Source organism: Diabrotica undecimpunctata, chromosome 9 (assembly GCF_040954645.1).
Source record: "Diabrotica undecimpunctata isolate CICGRU chromosome 9, icDiaUnde3, whole genome shotgun sequence".
Lineage (NCBI taxonomy): Eukaryota > Metazoa > Arthropoda > Insecta > Coleoptera > Chrysomelidae > Diabrotica > Diabrotica undecimpunctata.
The window spans coordinates 50076446-50092182 of NC_092811.1; the positions used below are offsets into that span (position 1 = coordinate 50076446).

The 15737-nt window shown below is 33.2% G+C and overlaps 1 protein-coding gene and 1 long non-coding RNA gene across 2 annotated transcripts; one reads left to right on the forward strand and one right to left on the reverse strand.

The window, feature by feature from the left end:
• Positions 1-6939: 6939 nt before the first annotated feature.
• LOC140449513 (uncharacterized) lies at positions 6940-8048 on the forward strand. Its single transcript, XR_011951817.1, has 3 exons — positions 6940-7228; positions 7391-7450; positions 7545-8048. It is a non-coding gene; the product is annotated as an uncharacterized lncRNA (long non-coding RNA).
• Positions 8049-11683: 3635 nt separating this feature from the next.
• Positions 11684-13733, reverse strand: LOC140450689 (uncharacterized). The gene is made up of 2 exons (XM_072544356.1): positions 13576-13733; positions 11684-12399 (listed from the first exon to the last, which is right to left on the reverse strand). The coding sequence occupies exons 1-2, from the start codon at positions 13706-13708 to the stop codon at positions 11684-11686; spliced, it is 849 nt and encodes a 282-aa protein (XP_072400457.1). The 5' UTR covers positions 13709-13733.
• Between the last annotated feature and the right edge of the window lie 2004 nt (positions 13734-15737).

The following is a 15737-nucleotide window of genomic DNA, read 5'->3' on the forward strand; positions in this document are numbered from 1 at the left end:
CATTAACAACTGCTAAATATTTCTTTATCCCACCGCTGTCTCCAATGATGTTACACTTCTTGAAAATTAAGTTTATTGAACACCAACAATATTACAATACTTTTTAACTAACTGTCAACTGTAAAATTATATATTTTCTGACGTTCCAAACTTCACTAGACATTTTTCTAATTTCCTTTTTATTTCCTGGTTTAGGTCAATCTTTAATAACTGAAATCTTCTCTGGATCAGTTTTAATTCTTTCTACTGAAACGATATGTCCTAAATAGTATGCCTTTCTTTGAAATAGTGAACATTTCTTATAATTTAACTTTAAATTGGCATTTCTCAATCTGTCAAATACCTCGCTTAAGTTTTTCAGATGTTCATCAAACGTTTTGGACATAATCATTATATCATCAAGATATACTAGACACGTTTTCCAGGTAAGTCCTCTTAAAACCATCTCCATTAGACGTTCTAACGTACCTGGAGCATTACACAGACCAAATGGTAGGTCTTTTTGTGTAACCTGGTTTAATCTTCTGTAGTCTACACAAAAGCGAGTAGATCCATCTTTCTTAGTTACTAAGACTACTGGTGAACACCAGGGGGACGAAGCTTTTTCGATAATATCAGCATTTATCATGTCGTGTATTATGTTTTCAACTTCTTTTTGTCTAGTAAATGGCAATCTCCGTGGCGCTTGACGAATTGATGTTGCATCTCCGGTATAAATTCTATGTTGAACTAAACTAGTACGCCCTGTAGATTTCTCGGATTCAAAAATGTCGTAGTTTTCATTAATAAATTCGTTAATTTTGTTTAATTCTTTAGTTGTTAAGTGGTCAACATTTTTGATTAGTTGTTTTACTAGGCTAGCGTCAACTGGGTTACTGGAAGCTGTATTCTTTTTCAAATATTTTTCGCACTTGCTTATTTTTTCTATTGGTGTACAGAATGCTATTTGTTGTTCTTTCTTCAATTTAAAAGGCTTTTTAGACAAATTAGCAACCCTTACTGGAATCATCTGATCTACATTAATGAGGCATCTGGCTATCAAAATTCCATCACTAACTAGTTCATCGCTTTCCACAACGCCGAAATGTAGACCTACAGGTTTTTGACTCAGTCTCGCCAGGATGATACTTTCAGAATTTTAGGAATTTCGTTATCCTCGCTCACTATAACTCTTACTTGAGGTACCGATTCTTCCAAATTTAGAACAATTTCTTCATTTTTAATTAACAAAATTTTATTTTGAAGATCTATGATAAATTTGTTCTGCATAATATCCATCCCAAGAACGCATTCGTCTTTAATATCGGCTACAAGGAAAATGTGTTTTATCAAGGTGTTACCAATCTGTATGGTTGCTGTTATCTCTCCATGAATTGGAATAGTGTGGCCTGAAGCTATTTCAAGAACTAAGTTTGTTTTAGTGGGTTGTAGTTTCTCATTCAGAAATCCGGTTCAAATAAAGGATCTGGTTGCACCGGTATCAATAATAAAGGTGCATTTTTGATTCTCAACATAGCCCTTAAGTAATAAATGCTGTTCATTTTTATGTAAAGTGTAAGTGCGAATTTGGGGGCTTCTGGATGTCGATCTAGGCGACCTTCTAGCCTAATTCTTTGAATGTTCTCTCCTTGTTTGGGATCGGCTTCTGCAATTGTTTTGAAAATGTCCTATTCTCCCGCAATTAAAACATCTTCAGTTTTCATTTCGAGGTTTTTGTTGAAGATTTTGCAGTACGTTTAAAATTTGGGATAAAATAGGTTGTTGGTTATCTGCGGTTGTGATTTCTTCATTTTCTTGAAATTTTATTTCTCTTGAAGATCGATCGAGATCTGGAAATGCTTTTTGCCGCTTCATACTCCTGGGCTGAAACTAGTGCTCCATTTAGCGATTTGTGATGTTGTAATCGGAGAGCTTCTTGCATTTCAACATTCTGTAGTCCATCTATGAATGCCTGTATTCCAATTTGTTCCAGAAAATCTTTAGGTGCCTGAGGGTATGCCAAGTGCAATAGTCTTTTAATGTCGGCTTCAAATTCTTGCAGGCTTTCGTTATGTTTTTGATATCGAATTTTTAGCTGACTTTGGAAAACCTGCTGGAAAATCATTTTGTTGTTCTATTTTATTTTCAAAATTGTTTTGTTTTTCGTCTAATTTATCTATTCTACTAATGATTTGACTTATCTCTAACTGAAAACTTTTGTGAATTTGGGATAAACCATCTATGATTTCTACCTCTATTTTTTTACGCCTCTCCTTTTCCTTTTCCTCTTCTTGCCTATGCTTCTCATTTTCCGCTTTCTCTTCTTGTCTACGCTTTTCTTCATCTTCTTTCATTTTTAAAAACCACGCAGGGGGTCCGGACGTATTCATTTCTTTGTCAAACTCAGTGGATCTTGTATTTACCATTAACAACTGCTAAATATTTCTTTATCCCACCGCTGTCTCCAATGATGTTACACTTCTTGAAAATTAAGTTTATTGAACACCAACAATATTACAATACTTTTTAACTAACTGTCAACTGTAAAATTATATATTTTCTGACGTTCCAAACTTCACTAGACATTTTAAGAATTTTCGATGTCATCTTGAATGTTCTCGAACTACTTCTTCTTTTTCGTCAATGGACTTTTACGCAGACAACAGATTCTTATCGCAGGTACATGACAATAGCACACTTGCCATCGCCTGCATTTCATCCATCCTCATACCATTAGGATGTCTATGACGAATAAAATCATTGAATGAGGAGGCTATCGCCTCATATAAAAGCATTTTTATGGAGGATCGAGCCCATGCCTCAACATTTCTAAAATTTAAATTTAGGAAGACATTGCCATTTCCATTTGTAAGTGCTTCATTCATTATAGCTCTGATTCCGTTATAACCATAAACCAAATCGGCAAACCGAGCATACTCAGGCTCATTCTGCAATAACGCTTTGTAGTTTGTACTAAAGCTATGATACACATCATTCATCACTGCAGTTACTTCATCACTGACTGCCTTGAGCTTAATACCCTTGGATATATAAATTGAACTAATCCATACAGCTAACGCTCGAATGTACATGTCATCCGCTTCATCTTTAACCGAACTCACCGAGTAAATATCTGGTGAGTCGTATTGCATAAATTTAAATTTCACCATTTGCAGTGAGAAATCCGACAACTTAATTTCATTATTTGGAGTCAACGTTCCAGGTGAATCCATATATTTTAGGAACCGATGCAAATAATGCGAGTTAGGTAGTGAAGAGACCCAACGAGTCAACTTCGTTCTAGATAGTGCTTCAAGATTGAAGCTTTCAGCTAAATAATTGGTGATAAAGGGACCGTCTCCATATGGGGTGCGACGGTACGTGATGAAATATATCCAGATTTACTTAGTATGATAAAGCCAGAACTCATTTTACGATCGTTGGTCTCAGTTCAGGTCATTGTAAAAGTGGTTGGTAAGGTTACTGCGCATGGTAGAACGCGTCGTGAGAATGAGAAATACACATTTGTGTTGTGTAATGAAAATGAGATCGAAAATTTGGTGACAACGGTGGGATAAAGAAATATTTAGCAGTTGTATTTTGAATTTGGAACGTTGAAGTATATAGTTTTCAGTTAGTTAAAAAGTATTGTAATATTGTTAGTGTTGAATAAAGTTAATTTTCAAGAACTGTAACATTTGTAACAGCGGTGGGATGGTCGAAAGACATAATAGAACTGTTTGTCAATACCTTTCCTGTTAGTCTATAGAAGTTCCGAACATGAAGCAACTGGTTATTCTCCATCAATGATGATCACCGGAAGAGAAATGAAGCTTCCTCAAGATCTTATTTTCGGAAGATTGCCTCCCTGCTAAGAAGAACGTTCATCCCCGACCTACATTGAAAATTTGAAAGAAAAATTAGAAAAAGTCTAAGAATTTGCACGTAAAAGTTTGAAGCTTCAAAGTGATAAAGCCAAGGCCAGGCTCGACATGCATGCTACTGGTACAACTTTCGCAAGAGGTGAAGGTGGAGGGTGGAGACCTGCATGTTTGCAATAATTTCGAATGCTTCGCCCTGTAAAGATCTATTTAAATAATGAAACCGCTGTACATTACTAATTGAACTATTGTTATTTATCAAACTGTTAAATGAATCTCTAAATTGTAGCCAATCACCAGATTCGCCTGAAAATATTGGCAAATTGATGGCTGGCAACTTTACTTCTGAAAAATTGAATTTATTATTATTTGAATTCGCAATGGAATTTACATTGTCTGTGCTACTTTCCTTAATCATGGCTTGCGCTTGTGCAATTATCGAATAAAAATCATTTTCAAAGGTTTCGCGTGTTTTATATTCGTTTTGCAAGTCCTCTTTCTCTACCAAGCATTTAATCTCTATCTGCATAACTGAATATTCAGCTAGTAGACTTTCAATGTGCCCAATTCTGTTTTTAAGTCCCTGTCGTCAAATGAATCAATTTGAGACATGCATTTATTTACATATGTCTGAATTAAAAACAAATAAGCAAATATTAATAAATCAACAACTGCTTTGTAAGAATGCAAATAAAACTTGACTATTTATGTATTGAATATGCCTGTTTGTAATAATATTTAATAATAGTATAATATATCCTAAAATAATTCGAAAAATAAATAATTGACTATTTGTATTAAATATGTCTACGTAATATTTAATATGATAGTAGAATATATACCGTAAAATCGTAAAATAATATGAATAGAAAGAATGCAAATTTTTAATTTTGGTATAGGAAAGAAAGGTAGTAGGGAATATAGCTCTTATTGAATAAGTAATACGTTACAGTTTTGCTGCCAATATGATTGAGTGTATCGCCTTAAGTGTTCTAGTCGCCAGAAGCCCAGATGAAGTTGTTGTCGTCCAGATGAATATCGATACAGCGCACCGCTCTTGAATGCTTAACCTTGAATTGGCTGATTGGCTGGAGCTGGTTCTGTGTATGAGTTTAAATGCCCCTGTTTTCAACGGCGTTTTCGGCTTGGCGTCACTTCACAATCACTATGTATTATTTATGAATTAATTAAGTGTGGACATGTGTATTATTTGTATCGAAGGACCAAATCTGTAGCTTACGCTTGAAGTGTTTTGTATTTGCTGAATTAACACGTTAAGCCCCAAAGCTTAAACGCGCACCTTTCGTCTCGGACCAAAGGATTTTTTTTTACTTCTGACATCAAAGTTATATTAGTTTTTGTGTGTGCATGATAATTTGACGTTCTGACAATTAAAACAAGGGAAAAACAGTGTGGTCATTTTTGGTACACACGGTCTGGGGATCAAATTTTTTGTTCTTGGTTTTACTCCAGACCATGAGCACCAGGTTGTCCCACACAGTTTGTACTTTTTCTGGTATATTAGGGGTATGTTTATGTTGTGCGAGATGTTGTGAGAAGGTGGAAGTGTTTACTTCACTTTACACTATTGTCACAACCCTCCCTCCCAATTTTTTCCGACCCTATTGTTAACTTCATAACCATCCATATCTATCATACCTCACTATCTCATCATTTTTACACTCTTCACGTTTACATCATATTCCTGTCCATTCTTTTTTCTTTTGCTAGTTCTCTGTCATTTCATATATCTACCATCCACTCATTAGTTCTAAACTCAGTAACCATTTAAACATAACCCAACAATTTATCAAAATTCACTATTTCCCACTTCACCAAAACCCTTAATCAACCATTGCTTCCCTCTCTTAGTCAACAACTTAGTACAGCACACTCATAAATAAAATTTCAGGCTTTTATGTACCGAATTTAATACAACCAAAATATATTTTGTTCAGGGTGCTAGATGCTTTAAGCATGAAGGACCTCTATTATCTCAAATTTTTTGATTAACTCATTTATTTTCCTTTAACCCCCTCTTCTTTATTCTTTAGTCATTTCCTTTACTTTTATTCTTATCAAGTCTCTGAGGAGCTCAGCCTTTTCAATTTTAAATTAATTCCATATGTTATAACTTTAATTCCTTCAGCCGGAAGATTTTTAATCCCTTTTCTCAATTTATTGGACTCACTTATATTAACCTTTTTTTTCTATTCAATTTTACCTTGTCTTAGATGTGAGCAACATAAAAGGACAATTCCATATATCTAAGCTAATTTGTCACAAATTACACTTTTTAAACCACACTCCATACGACAAAGGGTAATATAAGCTGCCTAATGCATACGTCATTCTCTTAAACATGACCTTTAACAACATCAGTAATTTTACATCTTTTATATCCAATATTAAATAATTAAAAATTTTTAAATCCCAACACCTGGATTGCTGTTATCATTTTTAACATCATCAAAGGTTTGAATCTTTTGGCTGTAGTAATGCTATGTTTAACTAATATTGTTTCATGGTACATTAACATTTTGTTTTCGACACCGTTCATGACGAGAGGCTAATTGCCACCTTGCATTCCATCTTCTCATTGGGCGACTGGATGACATTTTTGACATCAGTTAGTGAGGTTAGGTAATCAGTATGTTCCATCTTTTTATTCGACGATTTTGTCACGTGACCTATTGAAGTTATGTTTAAATTCTAAATTGTTTAGGAAAAAAATATATGAAAAATGATATTTTCTTGAGTTATAGAAATAGCAGGTCGCCGGTTAGATTACATCAATCGGGCTTTAGTGTTGAATAAATATTATACTGATGAGATTTTTCCACGTTGTTTAATAAGCAATCGCTCCGATCAAGCTGCATTGTCTCTATTTTTTAACATATTTAAAGATTTCGACACCGTTCATGACGAGAGGCTAATTGCCACCTTGCATTCCATCTTCTCATTGGGCGACTGGATGACATTTTTGACATCAGTTAGTGAGGTTAGGTAATCAGTATGTTCCATCTTTTTATTCGACGATTTTGTCACGTGACCTATTGAAGTTATGTTTAAATTCTAAATTGTTTAGGAAAAAAATATATGAAAAATGATATTTTCTTGAGTTATAGAAATAGCAGGTCGCCGGTTAGATTACATCAATCGGGCTTTAGTGTTGAATAAATATTATACTGATGAGATTTTTCCACGTTGTTTAATAAGCAATCGCTCCGATCAAGCTGCATTGTCTCTATTTTTTAACATATTTAAAGAGATGTGTCTTATAAAGAGAGAAGCTGTGTTACTTATTTTTTTTAATGCATTTGATTGCCCAATACAAGGGCCATCTACATCAACAGCTACCTCAATTGGTAAGAGATTGTTTTATTAGAAAGATGAGTTATTTTATATGTTTTACATGCTGTTTTCCACTACAATCTATAATGAATCAATTGGTACCAACCAAAGTACTCATGTACTACCAAAAATTATTTGTAGAAGGATAAAGACGAAACTGTTTATTTTGATTACAGTTTTGATCCAGTTGAACTCTACCAGCCGCTTGATTGAAGTAGAGAAAATTGCAGAAACAGGTACAAATATTTTATTTTAATGCACTATTTTAAAATTTCTTTAACTTTGTCTAAAGACATTTGATGATGTTAACAAAAAATTCTTATCTTACAGGAACAAGTTGACAAACTCTAGCTAAAACTAAAAAGGTTTGTTTTCTCAAATGTAAATGAAGTATGAGAAATTTGGGGCAGGAGCCAATTTACAATCCTAGAAGAAAAAAGACAAGAAGTTGTGAAAGGCAATCAATAAGGGCAAAGTGAAATGGGAATATTTTAAAATATTACACTCTTCTGACAGATTTGAGGTCTTTAGGACAATTTGTAGATAGTTTGTGACGATGTATCATTATCATCATCAGTGGCATCACATCTTTCTTCAGAACAATCCTCCATTCACACCTGTGTCTGCCAACTCTTCTCCAGGTTATAATTCCAATAGAATATAAATTATCCTCTAGGTTGTCTCGATACCTAAATCTGGGTCTTCCTCTGGCTCATTGTCATATCAGCCCTCTTTTGTCAAAAACCTTTCTGACTGTTGCACCTACCTTTTGCCTGATGAAATGCTCTATCCATGTAAGTCTTGCTATATTAATGAATTTTATGTCAGGTTCCTCAAAGTTGTAATGTCTGTGTTATAAACCTTGTTATTTGTAGTAGTATCTTTTAAGTGTATTCGTAGGTTTACATTGTAGTATGTTTTAGGTTTGATTTAATTTTTGAAAATGTAATTGATTGTAACATATATGGTATAATGCTTATTAAATTATAAACATTTTTTTTTATTTAACAATATATAAATATATTGATTATAAAATGATACCTTAATTACGAAATATCAATCAAATTCTCTGATGATGAATCTGATCAAAAATATTTTTATTTAAAAATTTTATAATATAAAATTTGCAGCAATACATTTCTTCATGTTCTCTAAGGGTTTTAAAAACTTTTGGGCCAGGTTATAATATATTTTTATTTTGTTGTTATTTTTGTAGTTAATTGTACATGATTTATGTGTTTGTATTTAACAATATATAAACATTTGTATTTTAAAATGTTATAACACAGTTTGCAACAATATGATATCTTCGTATTCTCTAAGGATTTTAAATACTTCCTTTTTTCACCTCACAATCTACACTGCTGTTGTAATAATCATTACAGCCTGTTTTTGATTATTCATTACTTTTTACGTAAATATCAACCTTTTGTCTCAATGTAATAGAGTAAGTAGTTGTCAAGTTATGTATTTGTGTTAGAGGATATGTTTAAAATACATAATCTTATTTTATTGCTATATTCCATTTTCCACGAGTCATAACTATGTCACTAATAAAGTTATACATTTAGTAGATTTAGTAAATTTCATTTCAAATGATTTTTTCATATTAATTTTTTTATTCATAAAAAATCATAACTTCTTATTATACTAAAACAATTTTCCGTGGTAAGTTTTCGGATCTCGAGCTTGTTAATAAAATGATTGGCTACAAAAGATAATACCATTGAAAAAATATTTATTTAGACTACTGTAACAATAAATCAATTTGATACATTGTCAAAGTCGCCTTCTTTCATTTCAATACATTTTTGAATTATATCAGAAAAAATTTCTCCTAACCTTTAGAAATATGTTTGGTTGATTTCTAATAAAATTTGCAGTATTCTCTTTTTCTTTTGTGCCATAATTCTAGTCAGTGATTAATTTATTGAACATACAAAAGGGTCTTCATATGTCCCCAAAAATAAAAATCTACGGGATTAAAGACATTCATGTGAAATAAGCAAAACAATAAGATTATGTATTTGTGTATATTTGTAATTAAACACTCTTTATCTCGTTAATGTAGAATATTTTATTTAAGTGTTTTAGGTTAAACCTTATATATATTATAAAATGATGAAATAAATAAATTATGTTTATATTATATTTATTTATTACATGTTAACATTATATAAATAAATTGATTGTAAATTTATATCACTAAATTACATAATATTATAAACCTATATATCACTATATAGGTATTATAAAATTCATGTTAGCAACATGGCTTTTCTAAAGGTAAGTCTACATGCACAAACATAATACTGTATACTAATTTTATTACTAATTCAATTGAACATAAGGGTCTATGGTTGATGCTATCTACACAGACTTCTCTAAAGTCTTCAACAGAGTTAACCATGATCTGCTTATTGCTAAATTACAAGGCTATGGATATGAAGGTAAAATACTTGAGTGGATAAGTAGTTATGTGTCTGGTAAGTGTCAGTATGTAAAATATGGAAATTGTTTATCTCAGCGACTATCTGTGACCTCAGGGGTCTCATTATTGGACTTCTCTTATTTATTATATTTGTTAAAGATAAAAATACAGTACAGTTAGTACACAGTAAAGTCGTCAACTACTTTATTGATTTATTCGAATACGTTTCGCTTTTACTTTTAAAAGCATCATCAGTTCACTTCAAATAAAAAAGATTTTAGAATATAAGTAAACAAACCAACAGGGTTCATACTTACAAAAACAATTTGCAGGGTTTTTGGATGTTATAAAAACTCTACGATAATTTAACATTAAAGATTGACAACTAAACGAGAGAAACGAAACAAAAAAATAAAAGAAAAACTGTAAGAACACTAGTTCATTTGATTTTAACCGATGGCTTCATTTGAATGTTGGTTTAAGCTCTTTCGAGGGTCAAACCACACTAATCTTTTCTATTGTTTTCTATCAGCTCTAGGATGTCATCATTTTCACATGTGGCTTATTGTCGTACATGTGTTTCTCTGGAATGTAGCAAGCCGGTACGATTCTTGAGGGAATTAGCGGGCGGAACGGGGACATACCTTTTTTAAAAAATGATTCATTTATTCCTTTTCTTTAAAAAACAACCAAACAAAAAAATGGAAAGAAGAATGGGAATGAAGTTACTGTCTTATAACGGGTTTTTTTATTTGTTTTGTATGATGAGAGAGTGATATATCTGGCTCAAGTTGTCGATGTTGGTTCTCTTATTTAGGGACGATGGATGTTTTAGAATTTGACACATTTCAAGGATGGATCGCTTATGATAATTTTTTTGTTTGCACAGTATTTTGGTATTCGTGAAGTCGATACTGTGTTTGGTTGAAATGGCATGCTGTGCAAGGGCACAAGATGGTTTAGAAATCCTAATGTCGCTTTTGTGGGACGTTAGTCGACCTTGAAGCGAGCGGCTGGTCTGGCCAATGTAGCAGGAGTTGCACTCTGCACAGGGTACTTGATAGACGACATTAGTTTGTTCTAGAGGGGCCAATGGAGTTTTTGTCTTAGAAAATAACTTACCTAAGGTTCTGGTATTTTTTAAGGCTATTTTGACGGGTAAGTTTTTGAAAAGTTTGTTAAGCTTGTTAGTGATTTGTGGGAAGTACGGGAGCGAAGCATATTTTGTGGTTTGTTCAGGAGTGAGGGGGGACTTATTCATCTGTATTTTGTTAGATATGGACGCTAATGTTAGCCCGTTGGGTGTTTCCGTAATGGACTGTCCATAGCTTTTGGAATATAGAAATTTATTGATGAAGGATGCTGGATAGGAGTTATCTATGAGAATGTACTTCAGTAGATTGAGAGATTCCTCTTTGTAAAGCGGGTGTGTCAACATGTGTACTCTAGGCTGAGGGCTTGTACCAGGTTAGGCTACGGTTACTATGCATGCGAATTCGTACGAAATTTTGTTCTTACGTGTTCTGACGAACTCGTCGTCAGAGCAAGGTGGTTACACTGTGGACGCATTTTGATCGTCAGTACGTTTCTGCCACCCAGCGAAAATGGACGAACTCGATGATCTATATTTTTTGGATAATCCTTTATTAAAGTTATTAATTTTAAATAGTGGAAAATCGGAGCACGTGAGCCAGTTGTTTAGCGGTAGAGACGACAAAGGAGAGTTTCGTATGTTGTTTCGAGAGATATGGGACCAACCAGAGAAGTTTTTCGAGTACTTCAGGATGACACCTGAAACTTTCGACTACATACTAAAGGGGATTGAAAAAAGGATCGAAAAGTTCTCCAATTTTCGCGAATGTATTTCGCCAAAACACAGACTGGCTGTAACTTTAAGGTAAGAAAAAGATGAACTACACTGTATACTATATATTTAGTTCTTTACTTCAATAACAATTTGAAATATTCAATAATAAAATAAAATACAAAAAGTTAAATTAAACGCAGCAAAATTGAACGAACAAATAGCGCTTAGTTTTTAATAATGTTTGTCGTCCGGTGTTACATTAGAAAAGGACGAAGTAAGGTCATCTTGTTGACTATCACTCGTCGATGAATAAGTGGAAAATGTATGAGTTGGATGGTGAATTGGTTGTGGTGTATATTTACCTCCAAATCTTTCCTCCTCTTCGCAAAAAACTTGTTGGAGTTTAGTCCTCACGTACAGTTTTCTGTCATCTGGCACTTTCCTCAAATAAGGTAGTAGGCTCATCAGAAAATGATAGTCCGGATCGTCGTTTCGTGGAGATGAATTTCTTTCTTTGATCATTCTAAGTTTCTCTTCTTCAAAATCCATCAATTTTCTGACGATAGTGGCATTATTTATCTTCGCTACTTTTTTCTTGGGTGCAGAAAATGCTTGTGGTGGCGTTGTTTCATCCACTGTGTTATGAGGTGATACGAGAGTTTTTGTATGTGAATCTGGTTCGTCTTCTGCGGGATCAGGGGGAAAACTAAAAGGTGAATTATGGGTCTCTTCTTCACTATCAGATGTTGGCTGGGTGGGTCTCGGGACATTACCCTGCAGTTGTCTTTTTTGAAATTGGTCCTTTAAAAACTCCATGCTTCTAAAATAGGCCCACTTAGACTCTTTGATGATTCCTCCTTCGTCTCCGCTTCGTTTTTCAGGATACTTGCTCAATTCTTTGCGAAACGTGTCCCGCAAACCTCGCCACTTAGTTTTGGCTGTTTCACCTGAAATTATTGAAATGAGAACCAATTAATCTTGTTTTCATTTGTAACCTACTATTATTTTAGTGTATTGAATTATTGTTTTGTTAAATAATGTTGATTTAGTGTGTAGTAGATTTGTTTCTTATTTCAGATTTCTGTCTACTGGGATGTCTTTTCGAGCACTTAGCTTCTCATACAGAATTTCCCACTGCGGTATTCGAAGCATAGTTTACGACACATGTCAAGCTATATGTGAGTGCTTCTGCGGTACACATATGTCGTTGCCAACTACAGAGGAATGGAAAAACATCGCGAGTGACTTCTACAACAAATGGAATTTTCCCAACTGCATTGGTTGCATAGATGGCAAACATATTCGCATGAAATGCCCAAAAAAAACTGGGTCGACATATTTTAACTACAAGGGCTATTTTTCAATTGTACTGCAAGGAGTAGCCGATGCAAAGTACAAGTCCATTGCTGTTGAAGTTGGGGAATACGGTAGGCAAAGTGACGGGGGAACATTTTCAGATTCAAATATTTATCAACAGTTGGAAGCAAGAACTCTAAACATACCAGAGAATGAAAATATTCCGTCAACTAACATTCCAGCACCCTATGTTCTATTGGCTGATAATGCTTATCCTCTGAAAACCTATTTATTGAAGCCGTATTCAAGACAAGGACTTGGTATTGAAGAACGGATTTTTAACTATAGACTATCAAGAGCTAGACGGTGTGTGGAATGTGCCTTTGGTATTCTGGTATCCAAGTGGAGGTGTTTAAAAACCGAACTGCAAATCGATCCAGATAAAGTAGACATCGTAGTTAAATGCGTTTGTCTTTTGCATAACATAATCGTTGATAAGGAAGGACTGAGTTCCCTTGATATTCCTGCGATGGGACTTAAACCCAAAAACAATGCTCCAGTTTCACGGAGATATAATAACTACGGAAGAAGCGCAAATGATGCTAGAGAATGAAAACTTATTTTGTTAGCCCAGCAGGTGAGGTTCCGTATCAATATGACCTAGTATAATAATCTCCAGCTCTATAAGATTTGTTATTGATGGGTGAAATGTTAACATTATAACTCTACTTGCTTAGGTAATTTACTTGCTTTATGATTATGTGTAAATTAATATATTCGTAACTAATCTATGTGTAATCACAAACAAATTCATAAACTTTGCTTACTGCTGGTGTCGAGTTGTGATGCAACCTTCTCCCAACTTTGCCGACAAACATCTCTGTTGTGGTAATGTTTTTCCCTCATGTTCCACAAACACTTGTTCTCTTGAACACAAGCAATTAATTTTTCAATGTCCATGGTGGACAGTCCGCAGTTCCTAGAACAAAACATCCATGTAAATGTTATTGTTTTTAAACATCCATAGTTGAAAGATTTAACGCAAAAAAGGAATTAACAAATTAAACATCCATGTTTGTTAACATCATAATTCTACTTGATTAGGTGTAATTCGCTAAAAAATTCTTAATAAAAAAAGAAAACTTTACTTACTGCTGGTATGTGTCGCAAAACAGCCGCTATTCGGAATAATTCGTACGAAAATAACAAAGTTGTTTGAACTCTCAAATCGTACTGACGACGACGCACGTATTCTGACGAGGAAATCGCACCCACTGTAAACACTTCCATTGAAAAGCATTTACTTGTTTGTTCAAGCGAATTCGTCAGAAAACCTAAGAACAAAATTTCGTACGAATTCGCATGCATAGTAACCGTAGCCTTAAGTTTATATCTCATTGGGTGTGTCGAATGGTAATTTAAGAAACGGTTGCTAGCCATTTCTTTTCTGTACCAGGTAGTGACTAATCTGTTATCCGGTGTGCGAATGATTCGCATATCTAAAAACGGGATACTGTTATCAACCTCAAATTCACATGTGAATTGTAGGTGAGGATCAAAGCAGTTAAAAACTGATAAGGTGTCAACCGCCTTATCCGAGGGTGTTGCTAAAATCAGATCGTCGACATACCGTTTTACAAAGGGAACCTGGAAATCTAACTTCTTGATACTCTCATTAATAAGGTCATCTAGTACAAAGTTGACTAGAATAGGTGGATCCCATAGGAGTTCCAAAAATTTGCCGATAATATTTGTCATTGAAATTTTTGCTTTATATATATATATATATATATATATATATATATATATATATATATATATATATATATATATATATATATATATATATATATATATATATTGTATATATATTGTATATCCTCCTCTGGATCATTAGAAATATATAATTCCTTAGAATCATTTTTTAGAGTCTGTCTGATATTTACTACCTCAGAGGTAACAGGTTTTTTAAAAGGGTTTACATTTGTTTTTCTTTTTTTTTGTGTTGAGAAAAATCTACTTTGCTTTATAATTTTTTTATTGGCAGGTTCTCTAGAATTAACAGTATCATGGGTAAACGTTTTAGAAGCAGTAGATGGCAACTCGAGTAACTTCTTAATAGTATCCAAGTGACTTTTAATTTGTAATATTACTTCATCTAGATTTTTATGGTCTACATTTTGTAATTTATCTATTGTATTTACAATATTTGCAGAAAAATTCTGTCTTAAAATGTCAGATTTATTTAAATATTGGATACTTTAAAATTTACAATTATTGAAGTGATGCTGATGCTTTTCCTCCTGTCTTTCAAATTTATTTAAATCATAGTTTAATGATATGTAATGAATATGCTTACATATTATGGTGTTACCAATACAAAAGTCATTACATGTGCATGAATATGTGTGACAACATAAGTCACATTCTTTGCGTTTTAAAACACAACAACTTTGCTCAAATAATTTTTATACAATAAATATTATCTATATACCAAATATTGCGATTTTCTAAATCAACACTTACTGAAAAATTACTTGTAACAGCAATTTTATGTCTTAAAATAATTTGTTTAATATGAATTGAGTTTTTCCCTTTTATTTACTTTATATGTCTTTCAATGCACTTATCCCTAACAAATTTCATTAAACAATGTAGACTCTTATCTAACCTTTTAACCTTTTTGCCACCTAAATAAAAATATTTTATTACTTTATGCATAGATTCTATGCGCATATTTGTATTAATGCCACAACCCTCCCTAAAGCAATAAGCCCACTTTTCATATATTAAACTATAATTATTTTTAAAGTAAATACCAAATTCTTGAGTATCAGTATCTAAAAACAACTGGGAAACTGTATTATTAAGAACATTATGGAACTCATTTATATTCGTATTTTGTTAAACAACCTTAATTACCTTATATACCTCAGATCTTTTAAGCTTATCCCTTATTTTTGAGAGATTTTGCTGCCAAGCTCTATCA

Excerpts from the sequence above, each read along its gene's own strand:
- LOC140450689 (XM_072544356.1), bottom strand. The coding sequence starts at position 13,708 with ATGGACATTGAAAAATTAATTGCTTGTGTTCAAGAGAACAAGTGTTTG. Across the intron at positions 12,400-13,575 it reads ATCACAACTCGACACCAGCA|GTGAAACAGCCAAAACTAAG; the intron begins GTAAGCAAAGTT and ends CAATAATTTCAG.